This window comes from Onychostruthus taczanowskii, unplaced genomic scaffold (assembly GCF_017590055.1).
Source record: "Onychostruthus taczanowskii isolate IOZ18803 unplaced genomic scaffold, ASM1759005v1 scaffold117, whole genome shotgun sequence".
NCBI lineage: Eukaryota > Metazoa > Chordata > Aves > Passeriformes > Passeridae > Onychostruthus > Onychostruthus taczanowskii.
In genome coordinates this window covers 1,099,282-1,114,147 of record NW_024498318.1, presented here as the reverse complement: position 1 = coordinate 1,114,147, position 14,866 = coordinate 1,099,282, and the positions used below count along the sequence as shown (strand labels likewise).

Sequence of the window (14,866 nt, the reverse complement as noted above, 5' to 3'; positions counted from 1 at the left end):
CGGCACAGACCAATAGGCAGGAGAGCGGTAAGATCATCCGCCAATGGCGAGCGCGGGACGGGCCGGTGGGCGGGGCGCGGCGCAGCCATGCTGCTCTGGCTCTGGCTCTGGCTCTGCGTCTGCTGCTGGCCGGCCCGCGGTGAGTGAGGGACGGAGGGGGCACGGAGCGGGGACAGCGGCCGGGCCGCGCCGCCAGCACCGGGCCCGGCACCCGGACCGCGCACACACCCCAGGCATACACCCCAGGCATTCCGGGCCGGCGGCCTCCCCGCTCGGCGCACCGTGATCCCGGTGTATTTCCCTCCTGTGTCTGTATCCCGGTGTATTTCCCTGCTGTCTCTGTATCCCGGTGTATTTCCCCTGCTCTGTCTGTATCCCGGTGTATTTCCCCTCCTGTGTCTGTATCCCAGTGTATTTCCCCGCTGTCTCTGTATCCCGGGGTATTTCCCCTCCTGTGCCTGTATCCCGGTGTATTTCCCCTCCTGTGTCTGTATCCCGGTGTATTTCCCCTCCTGTGTCTGTATGCCGCTGTATTTCCCCTCCTGTCTCTGTATCCCGGTGTATTTCCCCTCCTGTGTCTGTATCCCGGTGTATTTCCCCTCCTGTGTCAGTATCCCGGTGTATTTCCCCTCCTGTGCCTGTATCCCGGTGTATTTCCCCTCCTGTGTCTGTATCCCGGTGTATTCCCCCTGCTGTGTCTGTATCCCGGTATATTTCCCCTCCTGTGTGTGTATCCCGGTGTATTTCCCCTCCTGTGTCTGTATCCCGGTGTATTTCCCCTCCTGTGTGTGTATCCCGGTGTATTTCCCCTCCTGTGTCTGTATCCCAGTGTATTTCCCCTCCTGTGTCTGTATCCCGGTGTATTTCCCCTCCTGTGTGTCTATCCCGGTGTATTTCCCCTCCTGGTGTGTGTATCCCGGGGTATTTCCCCTCCTGTCTCTCTCCCGGTGTGTTTCCCCTCCCGGCCCCCTGCGGTTCCTCTCCTGTACCCGTATCAGATTTCGGGAACATTTCCCCTCGGTGTGCCCCCCCCAATCGCGTTTCTCCTCCTACATCCCGATCCGGGTGCATTTCCCCTCCTGCATCCCCATCCTGGTGCAATTCCCTCGGTGCAGCTCGATCTAGTTGCATTTGCCCACCCAGCGCCCCAGTCCAGCAGCATTTCCTCTCGGGGGCTCTGAGCCCCTTGGATTTCCCCTCTGACCCAGGTACATTTCCCATCACTGCGCCCCAGCTCCAGTGCATTTCCTGCTGCATCCTAATCCAAGTGCATCTTCGCTCCCATTTGTGATCCTGGTGGGTTTCCCCTGTGTTCCCCTCAGTCTGGGTGCCTAGCACCCCTCTCCCCTCCATGGTCCAGCTGCATTTTCCCTTTAGCACCCCAGTCCTTTTCTCGCCCCCATCCCCTCTCAGCCCCTGGGAACTGCCACATCTGCCCTTGGAACACCCCAAAACCTTTGGGGCATTTTGAGTCCTGAGCCCAGTCAGGATTTGACACTGCTGGAGGGCCTGTTCTCTGTGGTTCAGGAGTGATGACTGGGACTTCTCCCCTTTTTTCAGGGACTTTGCCCTTAGTTTCCCTTGCCTCAGCTCTGTCCTTTCGCCCCCAGGATTACGCATCCATGAGTATTTGTACTTCCAAGTGCTGAGCCCCGGAGACATCCGCTACATCTTCACTGCCACCCCAGCCAAGGATTTCGGTGGCGTGTTTGTAAGTATTAAACACTGAATTTGCCACTTTGGGTCGGGACGCGGCAATATTGCTTTTTGGTGGGACTCGGTGCTTTGGGGTTTTCGTTAAAATGGAGCTCATTGCTCTTCCACAAGCGTCCTTGGCCTCAGCAGGATTCCGGAGGTGGGGACTGGCCCCAGGGCTGGGTCTGAGCGTCCCTGAACCTGGGAGCCCAAAATCTCCCCCGAGGGATGGGCAGGGCTGGGGCGGGGGAGCAGCTCCAGCCCCGGCTCACCCTGCCTGTCTCCTCGGAGAACACGAGGTACGACCAGATCCACCTGGTGCCGGCGGATCCCCCGGAGGCCTGTGGAGAGCTGAACAATGGGGTCTTCATCCAGGACCAGATCGCCTTGGTGGAGAGGGGGTACGTCTGGCATCATGGCAGCTGCTGGGGGACCCTGCTGGGCAGGAGGGGAGAGCAGGCCACATCTCCCCATCGCCTCCAGATTCATCCTGTGCCTTTCCCCACATAGATAAACCAGGAAAATGTGAGGGTGTTCCTAGCCTGGAGAATTGCATCTTGTATTTTTCAGCCTGGGGTAAGGTAGAAAAAATGCTGTCTGGGTTCAGACTGAGAGAGTAGGTTTAGATTAGACAGTGGCAAAGAAACTCTTCTCCGTGAGCGGTGAGGCCCTGGCACAGGTTGCCCAAAGAAATTCTGGATGCCTCATATCCCTGGAGGTGTCCAAGGCCAGGCTGGACACTGGGGCTTGGAGCACCCTGGGACAGTGGAAAGTGTCCCTGCCATGGCAGGGGTGGCACTGAATGAGCTTTAAGGTCTCTTCCAACCCAAACCATTCCAAATTTCATTTCATTTCTCTTAGGAGTGTGGGTGGCTTGTACCTAAAATCAGGCTCAGAGGAGCAGGGTTTGGAGGAGGTGTGGAATCAGGGAGGCAATCCCTAGTTTGGCTGTCTCCAGGCCAGCTGTGGCAGCTGCAGGCTCTGGAGCTACCTGTGGCCACGGCAGCTGGTGACAGTGTGGTCCCTCTGTGCCACAGGGGCTGCTCGTTCCTGTCCAAGACACGAGTGATCCAGGAGCACGGCGGGCGGGCCGTCATCATCGCTGACAACGCCTATGACAACGACAGCTTCTACATCGAGATGATCCAGGACAGCTCCCGGCGCACGGCCGACATCCCCGCGCTCTTCCTGCTGGGCAGGGACGGGTACGTGCCCGGGCTGCCTTCCCAGGCTGGGACAGCTCACGGGAATGGCCGAGGGACAGCCTCGTCCCTCACGGCAGGGAGGTCCCAGGTGGCCCTGCCGGGCTTTGGGAGCCACATTTGGCATGGATTCAGCCCTGGTGAGCAGGCAGCTGGAGCTGGCTTGTGGTTTGTGCTGGGGTCTGGCTGCACTCTCCCAGCCCTGGCAGCTCGGGAACAGCTGTCACCCCTCCATCCCCCCAGGTACATGATCAGGCGCTCCCTGGAGCAGCACGGGCTCCCCTGGGCCGTCATCTCCATTCCTGTCAACGTCACCAGCATTCCCACCTACGAGATGATGCAGCCCCCCTGGACCTTCTGGTAGCAGCTAAAGGCTGTGGTGGATCGAGGACTTCCTGGTGCACCCCAGGATCTTGCCCTAAGGACCAGGTTTGAGGAAAGGATCCCAACATGCTCCAGAGATCCCGCTGGATTCGGCCACAGGGAGATCTTTCTGCTGGCACCGGTGCGTGGCCAAGGGCAAACACCAGTGCCAGGGGGAACCTTGAGCCAGGCACCGAGCTGTGACTGTGTGGGAGGGAGGTGAGGGCCCAGAGCAGGCCAGCACTTCCCTGGAAACATTTGACATTGTGCTGCTGATTTGGAGGGATGCAGGACTGGCAGGGATGGGGGCAGAGCGATACAGGCTTGGTCTGTACCAGCACGGCTCACCTGATGTCTGTACGTTTTTGTCTGAGCTAATGAAGTCTGAGTAAGTTTTAGAGAAAGGAAGTTTCTCTTTTATTTCCAGCAGTCAGCTTTTCCCAGTAAAATTCTCCAAATACCTCCTGCAGCTGGGGCAGGGCTCAGTCAGAGCCGCATGGGACATAGGCTCCAGCAGGGGTGGGATCCAGCAGATGCAGAGCCCACACTTGCACAGGTGTCTGTTCCCTCAGCCCTGTGTCCCCACAGGAGCAGCCCCTGGGTCACAGCACACTCAGCACCCAGCAACACAAAGCACAGGTCCCCAGCTGTCACCAGTCTTGATTTATTAGGAACACTGAAGGGGATGTGGACGGCTGGGGACAAGCAGTGGGAGGCAGGGCTGGCGGTGATGGCAGTGCCACAGGTGTGCCACCCTCGGTCCCACAATCCAGCTGCCACGGCGGCAGGAACACAACTCCCCAAAATCCGTGAAGGAAGGAGATGACCCTGGGTGCATCCCTGACCTGCTGCCTGTCTCACTTGGAGCCGTGGGCTCTCCAGCCACATGGTATGCACACAGGGACACTGCTGCATGGTGTGGCCTTGAGGGTGGCACATGGGATGGACGACAAGGGGACGTCCAGTGGGGCCACTCTGTGCTGGTACATCTCCATGTGGGAGCATACTTGCTGCATCCCCGAGCACATCCTTGTCCCACGGCCAGCTGAAGGGAGGGACAACTCCCTCCCTACAGAACCCTAAGTGTCTTCTGGGTTTGGGATGACACCACAGCCCATGCCAGCTCCTGGCCATTCTCCATCCCCACACGCTCCTGCAGTCTCTGCCCGGGGCTCTGTGTCACAGGAAGGGTGGGCTGAGCTGGGAAGGAGGTCTCTGCAGGGTCTGCTCTGCTCTCCCTGCTGGACTCGAGCTCTGGGCCACTCTCCAGGGCATCCCCTGCAAGATCCTGCTGCCCCTCACTGCCGGCCAAGGCATGGAATGAGGATATATAAGGGCCCCAGCTCCATAGGGTGTAGATAGTGCTAATACAGACATTAAATAGTACCCTCGTGCACAGACACACGGACACACACACACACATTGCCCTCGTCCCTGCAGGGTGGGAAGGACAAGCTCCCCCACATCCACAGCCTGCACAGACACAGCGGAGCGACCTCACAGGTGACAGCGTGGTGTCCCAGGGGCTGGCTGGATCCCACTCTCCTCCAGCCTCCCCTGCAAGCACCAGCCAGCCCCACCGGGAACAGGGATGTGCTGGAGGGCCCCCGGCTCACAGCTTGTCCTCGCAGGGAGGACAGGGACAGCCTGACACACACACACACACGCACAGGGACAACACGGACAGGTGGGAGCAGGGCCTGCCTCCGGCTCCCGGCTGCCCCGCTCCGGCGCCTCGGCACGCGGTGCCCACCCGACCCCACGACACAACCCTGTTCTAAATCAAAGCTGCTGCCTCTTGGAGGAGCCTCCAGGCTCTTCCCTTCCCGTCCCATCCCTTCCCTCTCCTCTCGCCCGGGACCAGGATCACACATCAGTCATCTCATCCTCCAGCTCTGCATCGTCCGTCTCTCCTTCGCCCTCCTCCTCTTCGTCCGACGTCACGTCGGCGTCGTCGGCTTGCGCGAGGCACTTGGGACACGAGCAGGTGAACAAGTAGTTCTCCCTGGCAGGTGGGCAGGCAGGAGACAGAGGGATGGTGTGGAGACAGGTACACTCCCACACTGCTGCTGGGCAGGGGTCGGGAAGAGAACAGCCAGGAAGGGGCTAAACGTGTCAGACCCAGGAGTTTGGGGGGTCCATCCTGCTGGCTCAGGCAGGGTAAAGGTACCCCGGGTGCAGAGGGGGATTTCTCAGCCCCACAGGGGTGATGGGACAGGGGACAGTGACCCCCAGCAGCAACTTCTGCCCTTGAAGGACAGAGAAGGAAAAGGAAGGGTCTGCAGGTGTAAACCTGCAGAGAGAGAGGGGAACCCAAATCCTACAACACATTACAAGGAGCTTGAAGCACCAGAAACGCCACGGGCTGCACACACCCCCTGCCAAGAGCCCACTGAAGTTCACAGCAGCCTGTGCACAGCCACACCCCAAGGCACACACAGCCCCGGGGTGGGGGTGCTGCCCTGAAGGACTGTTTGGGGTGTCAAGGGGTGTGAGGTCCCCCCCAGGTAGCTGCAGGCAGCCCCTACCTGAGTATCTTGTTGCGGCTGTGTCTGCTCCGCTCCCTCTGACAGCAATCTAAGTAACTGATGCAGATTTCCTGGCAGCAAACAGAAATGGGCTGGGCTCAGAATGGCTCCCCATGACCCCAAAGCAGCAGGATTTGCCCCAGTCCCTCTCAGAATCAGGCAGAAACAGGGGGTCTGGCAGCCCCTACACGGGATAGGGACTGAGTTCCTCTGCCAAGATGATGCAGGACACAGGAGGTTTTGGGGTGGGGCCCATGGAGGATGTAGGGGACACAGGGATGATGCCAAGGTGATGCCTCAGGTGGACCCAGGCCCTGCTGTCTCACCTCTCCTGCTTCGATGTCCTCCAGAGCAGTGAGATGCAGGAGGAAGTTGTTTTCTGGGAAGGATGTCTCAGCATTGGGGATGCAACTGTGGTTACCTACGGGGAATACAATCTCTGCTAAATGCCTGAGTGCCTCCTGGAACCACATCATATCTGAGTGCATCTGAGTGCATCCTAGGCAGCACTGGCCATTCCACAGCTGGGCAAAGTGCCAGGGAACACTGAGAGCAGTACCCATCCCATCCACCCCACCCCACAGATGGCAAGTACAAACCCCTTTCTCCAGAGGAAGAGGTGAGCCAGCCTAGCACAGGACATTTCCCTCCTCACTAGTGGTCTTCCTCCCACTCCTTGTGTTACTTACAGCAGCTCTGCAGCACGTAGAGCCCAGATCCCTCGCAGTTGAGGAACTCTCCTGACTCTGCAGCACAGAGAGAGGCGTTAGAGCTTGGCATGGTCCATTCCAGCTCTTCCACACACAAGCACGAAGGAACATCCATCAACACGGAACACCCACAGCCAGCACGGCCTGGCTGCTGCAGGGTGATTTCCCAAGAGACTTTCCCTCCCACTGGCAGGGGATGGAGGACAAACATTCACATCCCGAGGCTGCCTGCCCTGTCCCTGCACTCCCAGAGCCTCACCCTTCTCAATGTCCTTGTAGAGCTGGTCGATGAAGGCGTCCAGCTCCTCCCGCTGCAGCATGGGCAGGTCCAGCGCATCGCACGCGTGTACCCACTGGCTCAGGGAGCTGGGGAAACAGGGACAGGTCACACGTGTCACAGTGCCACAGAGCTGGGGAGCAGTGGGACACTGTCACAGTGCCACAGAGCTGGGGAGCAGTGGGACACTGTCACAGTGCCACAGAGCTGGGGAGCAGTGGGACACTGTCACAGTGCCACAGAGCTGGGGAGCAGTGGGACACTGTCACAGTGCCACAGAGCTGGGGAGCAGTGGGACACTGTCACAGTGCCACAGAGCTGGGGAGCAGTGGGACACTGTCACAGTGCCACAGAGCTGGGGAGCAGTGGAACACTGTCACAGTGCCACAATACTGTCAGAAACAGGCCATTTTTACAGTCCCACAGTGCTGTCAGCACACAGTGAGACCTCACAGAAGAGATCCAAGGCGACTCTGAGCAGCCAAGGTCTGGCAGAGGGATGTGAAAGGGTTGGACACAGCCAAGATGAAGGTTTGTTTAAGTCTGCCTCACCCAGCCATTCACATTCCACATCTCCACTGCCTGCAAGGAGCACCCACAAAGCCCCCTTACCTGGTTCCTATGCCTTGGCCATTGGTCCCGACGAGGGCAAAGAGGGATCGAAAGCCTTCTGGAGTGAACCACTGCAGGAGGGACAGACAAAGGACCTGAGGCCAGGCAGCCTGCAGGATCACCTCACTGCAATGCTTCAAATGCCACAGGGAGCTTTGGGGGAAGCAAGGAACCAGCAGAGTGCCAGGGAAAGCCCTGGCCAATGCTCCTGGGCTATCTGGGAGGCAGATCCACTCACCCTGCTGAGATATTCGTCGTACAGGGCTTCGGTGAAGAGCAAGCGCAGCAGCTCCAGCTGGCCCTGGCAGGACACAGAGCACGGTCAGGGTGGGGGTGCTGTGGGTGCCAGCCCCGGGCTGAGCCCAGCCCAGCCCAGGCCAGAGGCTCCTGAAGCACTTGGGCTGCCTGGCCTGCCCTGCATGGCTGGAGGCTGCTGTCCTCACAGCTGTGCAATCCACCCATTTTAGCAGCAAAAGCCACCCACTCAGCAGCTAAATATCACGCTGTCCCAGCCCACAGCAGGAACATCTCCCCCACGGGAAGGAGCAGCATAATCCCATGAAAGCATCACAAGGCCAAAATCCCCTAAGCAACCACTTCCTCACTGTCAGGGCCCTCCCTTTTAGCCTGGAGTTTCCAGTGTTTTCCAGCCCTGCTGTAATGAGGCTTTTGCATCTCTGGGCTCAGACACAGGAAGGAGAAGGAAGGCTCAAGGACTGAAGAGCTGCTAGGTCTTACCTTAAATTTGTCCCCCAGCAGCTTGTGCACAATCTCCTCTTCTTCATTTGCTGTCTTGTTGCAGAACTGGGAGAAGGCCTTGATCCACCACTCCTTGTCTTTAGCCTGACAAAAGAATAAAGCAGAGGCATTGCACCAACACCTCTCTCCTCCCCAGCACAGACAGAGGGAGGATTGTCAGAAGAAATGCTGAGAAAGCCAGGCCAAGGAACAGAGCCTTGGGAATAACATCCACAATGGGATAACAAAACCACCCAGTATACCTGTTTGATGGTGGCCACCATCCTGGCCATCAGCATGATGCTGGAGGTCTCTGGGGGATAATGCATGTTTCTGTGGGATTAAAATGGAGAAGAGATGAGCAGATCAGGACTGGCATGGAATGAAAAGCTGGAGGGAGGCAGAAGAGCTGCCATAGGTGTGGACAGGCCTGCACTGATCCAGCACACCAAAGGAGTCAGTGCAGCATTGCTGTGTGGGGAGAAACCTGCACCCACCTTCCTGCTCCACCCATACAAACAATCCCCCTCCACCCTGCTCACTCTGCTGGGGCTTGGGACAAGACTTGGGTCAGGGATGTTGCTTATCCCCTCTGGAACCATTCTTTTTGAAAGCAGGGACAGAAATAGACCCATGAGATGCCACAAGGAGGATCTCGCTTGGGACAAGATTTGGGTCAGGGATGTTGCTTATCCCCTCTGGAACCACTTTTTTTTTTGAAAGCAGGGACAGAAATGGGTCCATGAGATGCCACAAGGAGGATCTTCCAGAGGCTGGAGATCTGCAGGAGCACCATAAAACCGCAGGAGTGAGGGATGTGCATAGCTCAGCACTTTGTAGCTCTTTACTGGGAGAAAAATAAGGAGTGCTCAGCTGTGTGTCCAAACCCCTGGGCTGCCAACATCACAACAGCCCACCAGGAGAAAGAGCTGGGCAGTGTCCCAGGGCCAGCCCCACCCTCCTTGTGCAGGGATGCACAGCAAGGAGCCAGCCCAGGAGAGCCACCTCCCTTGCCCATGGAGCCACAGGCGGGTCAGGCCCTACCTCCATGCCTCCTGCAGCTTGTTGAGGGGGTGCGTGGGGTCGTCCCGGGACGGGCCGAGGCAGAGCACCTGGTGGTACTGCTCCAGAGCTGCCTGCCTGCATTCTGCACTGCAGTACGTCACCTAGAGCGAGGGGACAGCGCTGGCACTGGCTGTGGCAGCACGACAGGGGCTCCTTGAGCCAGCTGTGCCCCCTCCCTGACCAGCAGTGGCTCTTTGGCCCACAGCATGGAAAGGCAGACAGCACAAGAGCCCGGCTGGATGGGAAGGACTCAAGGATCCCAAGGAGAGCACGGTCCCTCCTGGCTGTCCCGTACCTGGCAGCGGGGACACTGCTGGTGCAGGTCTTTCCGGATGCTGCACTGCTCCGGGTGAGGCAGCACCAGCGAGCTGTTCCCCAGCAGGCGCTGGGCGTTCTCCTCCGCCGTCTCCAGCGCCCGCAGGCAGTGATCACAGGCTGGGGGACACAGCAAGGGTGGAGGGATGGAGGGATGGATGGCACAGAAAAGCCTTTGGAAAGCAAAGGGACCAGAACCCAGGGCAAAGCAACACAAGTGGTACCAACACCAGAGAGGAACAAGGGGATGGGGTTTGGAGCAACCTGGGCTAGGGCAAGGCGTCCCTGCCCATGCTAGGGATGGAATATGATCTTTAAGGCCCCTTCCAACCCAACCCATTCCAAGATTCTATGGTGGCACCTGGCACATTCCTCCAGAGCTGAGGGAAGTCACCATTCCTCAGACGGCATCTGAACTTGTCAACAGTTTGGTGCAAAGGCAGAAAAAGCAGCAGGGCCACCTTTCTAGAGGTGCTAAGCCAAAGCCAAACCCTTCCCTCGGTACCTCTGCGGTCCCTCGGTCACCCCACCGGGACAGGGACGGGGACGCGCTACCAGCACCAGCCGCTCACCTCGGTAGTTGTACAGAGCATTCCAGAGGAACTGGGATGACACCACCGGCCTCTCCACGAACACTGTTTCCCCTTTGCGGATGTTTCTGGTGGCGAACAAGCCCTTTCCCTGCCGAGGGACAGCCGCGGGTCAGGGACGCGCCCGAAGCCGAGTCATACCCGGGAGCTGAGGGAATCCCTCCATGCCCTCCATCCCTGCTCGCTGTGCCCCCCGGGCAGGGCGGGAAGGGAGGGCCCCTCACGGAGGGGAGACCGCGGGCTGCTCACCTTGGCGCTGCTGATGAACCGCGCCTCCGCCGCAGCCCCGGCGTGTGGCCCCGCCGCGGCCGCCATCTTCGGGCGGCGACTTCCCCGCCCTGACCCGCCGGGCAGCGCCTCTTCCTCTTCCTCCTCCTCCTCCTCCTCCTCTTCCTCCGCCCCCTGCGCCCCTCAGGGGTCCGCGCTCGCCATCGCCCCCCTCAGCCGCGGGGCGCGGGGGCCGGCGGCCATCTTGGCCCCCCTTCCACAGCCCCTGGCCAGCGTCTGAAAACACCGCCAAAACACCCCAAAACACCGCCAAAACACCCCAAAACGGGGCCGGTGCGCTCCCGCTGCCACCCCAAATCGTACAGGAGTTTGCTGCCTCTCCCCAGTCAATTATTATTATTTAACGATAGGGGAATAGCCGTCACAGCCCTGCCAGGCACAAGTTCCCCCCTCACTTGAGGTCTCCCCTCCTGGAAAGAGGAGGCATCGCCCGCTGCCCTGCGCACCCGAAGTGGCCCGACTTCCCCCAAAAAAGCCTTCAAAACACGCTAGTGTGGCCACTCTGTCCCGGCTTCCTCCTGCATGGTGGGCTGCAAAGCCTTGGAGTCCACGGAAATGCGTGTTTGGTTGTGTTTACCAGTTGACGGCTCAGCCCCGCTCGTCGCTGGCCAGGCGGCGGGAGCAGGGTTGGGAATTGAGCACGATTCCGTGTTCGGGGCTTTGGGCAGTGATTTGGTGTCACTAGATGTCACTGTCGGCTCGTGGCGGGGACACGACACCGGGTGACAAGGCGGGAGCTGCCACCTCGGTGCCCGGGCAGGCAGCATGGCCTCAGGAGTGGCCGCTGACCCGCGGCATGGCCGCAGGGATGGGCACTGCTCCGGCCACCGGCCGGGGGACAAGGGACAAACAGGCTGCCAGGGCCACGTCCCCTGGCCGTGCTGTGGGATCCAGGGCTGGTGGAGCCAGCGCAGGCTGTGCTCCATCACACTGTGCCCGTGGCAGGGACCACAAGGGCAAGGCACAGGCAGGGCAATGCTGCCGTCACTCACCATTACATCCGCAGCGATTCATGGAATATTTATGTGGGAAAAGCCCTCTAAGACTAACGAGTCCAATGTTCCCTGGCACTGCCAAGGCCGCAACTGGGCCATGTCTCCAAGTGCCACATCCACACGGCTTTTAAACCCCTCCAGGGATGGGGTTTCCACCACTGCAGCTGTGCCGGGGCTGCACAGCCCTTCCTGTGAATGAATTTTCCCCATCATCAATATAAACCTCCCCTGTCACAACCTGAGGCCATTTCCTCAGAGATTTCTTCATGGAAAGGGGTGGAATGCGCTTTGGCAGGGGCTGCCCAGGGAGGTTTGTTGTCCCCATCCCAAGATATCCAAGGAAGGGCTGGAGGTGGCACTCAGAGCTCTGGGCTGGGGACAAGGGGGGATCGGGCACAGCTTGGGCTCAATAACCTTGGAGGGATTTCCAGCCTCAGTGATCCTGGGATTCCTCTCCAGTCCCTGTTCCCTGGAGCACAGCCCGACCCCCCGGCTGTCCCCTCCTGGCAGGAGCTGTGCAGAGCCACAAGGGCCCCCTGAGCCTCCTGTGCTCCAGGCTGAGCCCCTTCCCAGCTCCTCAGCAATTCTCCAGCCCCTTCCCAGCTCCCTCAGGAATTCTCCGGCCCCCTCCCAGCTCCATTCCCTGCCCTGGCCATGCTCCAGCCCCTCAGGCTGGCAGAGCAGGAGCTGCAGAGGTTTGGCCACATCCACCTGCAGACACAGGTTCTTGTTCTCCAGGAGCCTGAGCACCCCATACTCACCAGGCATGACTGCTCTTACTGAAAATGTAATTATATCTCAGCAGGAACCAGCCCAGAGATAGTAACTCCCTTCATCCACTTTGATATGGGGTCATCAATCAATTGAAAAAAAGATATTTAGTATATATTTTGTCCAAAATAGTTTATTAAGAAAAAAACCCTCAGACTCTTTTGAGAAAGATGAAAATATATTTGGTTGGTGTTTTTTTTTTTTTTTTCTAATTTCAATTGAAAATTATAATGAGTACTTGGAAATTTTTCCATCTGGTTTTGTTTTTATACTCATTCCATCTCTCTTTTTAAAATTAACTCAATTTTTACCAAGAGACAAAGCAAATAAATAAGTGACACGTATTAAGGCAAGAAATAAAGAAAAGGTATTTCTATAAATAACAATGTAAGAGTAAAGTGATATACAGTGTTCTAGGTCAGAAAGAGATGGAATAAATTATCCTGAGCTGATGGGCAGCCATGGGAAGGCAAGGTGACAGCCTGAGTCCTTAGTCCTGGCCCCCCAAAGCCCTCCCCACCCCCAAAAATCCAGCTGTTAACCGCATTGGGCTGCTCCAGATGTGCCGGGAGCGCTGCAGGTGCTGTGTCCCAGGGCACCTGGGGGATAATGAGGAGAGAACAGAGCAGCTGCCTGTGTCTGGCCGCGGGGCAGGGGGCTGTCTGCTGCAGCAGCTGAGGTGTTGGAGCTGCTTTTTACTGCAGCTCCAGCCCTGCAGCTCCAGCCCTGGGCTGGCTCCCCGCAGAGCACACACACACACACACACCCTGGGCTAGGACAGCAGTGCCAGGGGACACACACCGCCCGGGGCTGGAGCCAGCTCTGGGGAGCCATGGAAAAGGCACAGATAGAGCAAGGCACTGCCGGGAGGAGGCACTTCTGCTCCAGGGCAGGGTCAGACCCTGCTCCTCGCATCCAGGAGTCCGAGTGTGGCAGCAAAGGGCTTCCCGCTTTGGGGCATTCTGGTTGTGACTGACCTGGGCATCAAACATGGGAGTCAAGTTGAGAGGAAGAAGTGGGCAGGGCACACAGCCACACATAACATGAGCGACCCTGGCTTTAAATGCCCTTGTGCTCAGAGCCATCAGAGACAGATCCTATTGCCTGTCCAGCATCAGACTCTCTGATTGTCACCCCAGCATCAGTCACCCTGTGATTGTCACCCCAGCAGCAGAGTAACCCTCTGATTGTCACCCCCACACCAGAGAAACCAGCAGATTGTCACCCCAGCTTTTCTGGGAAACTGTGTGCCCTGGTGCTTCGTGAGCAAACAGGAGATCACCTGCCACCAAGTGATGAAGACCCAGGAATTACAGCACTTGGCTACCAAACAGCAGCCAAAGAAATTGAGCCAAAGAAATTCAGGAGGTTCCTTCCAGCCAGCTGCAGTTTAGTCCTGTAGCTCCAGCTCTCAGATCAGTCTCACTTGGACCAGAGCAGCCCAGACACGTCCCCAGGCATCCAAAAGCAGCCCGGTCTCCTCGGCTGCTCAAAGCTCCACGTCCACGGGGTCGTCCTCGTGGTCCTTGCTGTCGGTGGAGTCGGCGCTCGCAGGCTGGATCACCCCGAACTGAGACAGCTTTGCCGCCTTCTGCTCCATGCTCTGCTTCCTCCACTTGATCCTCCGGTTCTGGAACCAGACTTTGACCTGGATGGGAAGTGGCACCACAGCTTAACCCAAGGGCTCCAGGAGCCCTTCTGCAGTCCATGTGCTTCTGAGGTGGGTATCCCCGAGTTATCCGCTCAAAGCAGTTAAAAAGCAGAGTTCCTTAAATTTGGGATGTGCATTATTCCCTCAGGGAATAGTGAAGGAGAACAGGAGGAGGTGAAACTACAGAGGACAGAGCTGTGGTGGGAAAGGATCAGGAGGCAAAGGGGTGCAGCTGCACTGAGAAGGCTCTGGCCAGGGAAGTGAAGGAAGCAGCTCCCTAAGGAGCCCCTGAACCCATCCTCAGGACTGCAGTTGCCACAGGGCATTGATGAGACCCCCGATAATTATCCATTGTCCCCCAGAACTGGCCTTGGTTTGCTCTCCCTTTTTCCCAGCTGAATTTAGATCCCACTGTGGAAGATCACCTGGCTCCTTCTTTCCACGCTAAACAAGCAATTTACAGTGGGAGGAGCAGGAACTCACAGGGCAGAGCAGGGAAACAATTATATCCAGTGTCATAAAAGGACACTTGAAACAGTCTCCAGAGGATGGTGACAATGCAGACACAGCAACCAGCCCAGCTCGAACTCTAAAGCACAGCAGGGTTATGCTCCTGAATGCTTTTTGTTCCACTTCATGGATTCAGAAACCATCTCTTCATCTCCAGGCACATCTCTTCGATGTCACCTGGCAGCAGGGTGTCCCACGGGTCGCTTTGCACCGTGTCCTCCTCCCAGTGGGCAGGTCAGGACCATGAGCACAGAGCAGCCCCAGGATCAGTTCCACCAGCTCAGCTCCCTGTCCCTTACCTGGGTCTCTGTGAGATGCAGAGTTGCAGCCAGGTCCACCCTCTCCGTGCCCACCATGTACTGCTGCTTGAGGAACTCCTGCTCCAGCCGCTCCAGCTGCTCTGGTTTGAAGACCGTGCGGACTCTCTTCATCTTGCAGGGCCCCCCCGACCTCCAAGGCCCCGGGGGACCCAGCGGGTTGGTCCCGACACAGTGGGACAACTCCAGACCTGTGAGAAAGCAGCAAAAACTGAAGGGGTCTGCACTAAAGGAGCTGG

The 14,866-nt window shown here is 58.2% G+C and overlaps 3 protein-coding genes across 3 annotated transcripts; 1 reads left to right on the top strand and 2 right to left on the bottom strand.

Annotated features, from left to right (window-relative positions):
- The first annotated feature begins 74 nt into the window (after positions 1-74).
- On the top strand, positions 75-3,664 carry PRADC1 (protease associated domain containing 1). Its single transcript, XM_041427617.1, has 5 exons — positions 75-139; positions 1,611-1,711; positions 1,987-2,096; positions 2,733-2,900; positions 3,141-3,664. The coding sequence occupies exons 1-5, from the start codon at positions 88-90 to the stop codon at positions 3,259-3,261; spliced, it is 552 nt and encodes a 183-aa protein (XP_041283551.1). The 5' UTR covers positions 75-87; the 3' UTR covers positions 3,262-3,664.
- Positions 3,665-3,700: 36 nt separating this feature from the next.
- On the bottom strand, positions 3,701-10,499 carry SMYD5 (SMYD family member 5). Its single transcript, XM_041427616.1, has 13 exons — positions 10,345-10,499; positions 10,078-10,186; positions 9,486-9,625; positions 9,170-9,291; positions 8,389-8,458; positions 8,126-8,230; positions 7,626-7,688; positions 7,388-7,458; positions 6,758-6,864; positions 6,478-6,534; positions 6,115-6,209; positions 5,789-5,859; positions 3,701-5,265 (listed from the first exon to the last, which is right to left on the bottom strand). Exons 1-13 carry the CDS (start codon positions 10,408-10,410, stop codon positions 5,127-5,129), a joined length of 1,215 nt encoding a protein of 404 aa, XP_041283550.1. The 5' UTR covers positions 10,411-10,499; the 3' UTR covers positions 3,701-5,126.
- Positions 10,500-13,638: 3,139 nt separating this feature from the next.
- LOC121348288 (homeobox protein not2-like) lies at positions 13,639-14,810 on the bottom strand. The gene is made up of 2 exons (XM_041427632.1): positions 14,610-14,810; positions 13,639-13,797 (listed from the first exon to the last, which is right to left on the bottom strand). The coding sequence occupies exons 1-2, from the start codon at positions 14,739-14,741 to the stop codon at positions 13,639-13,641; spliced, it is 291 nt and encodes a 96-aa protein (XP_041283566.1). The 5' UTR covers positions 14,742-14,810.
- Between the last annotated feature and the right edge of the window lie 56 nt (positions 14,811-14,866).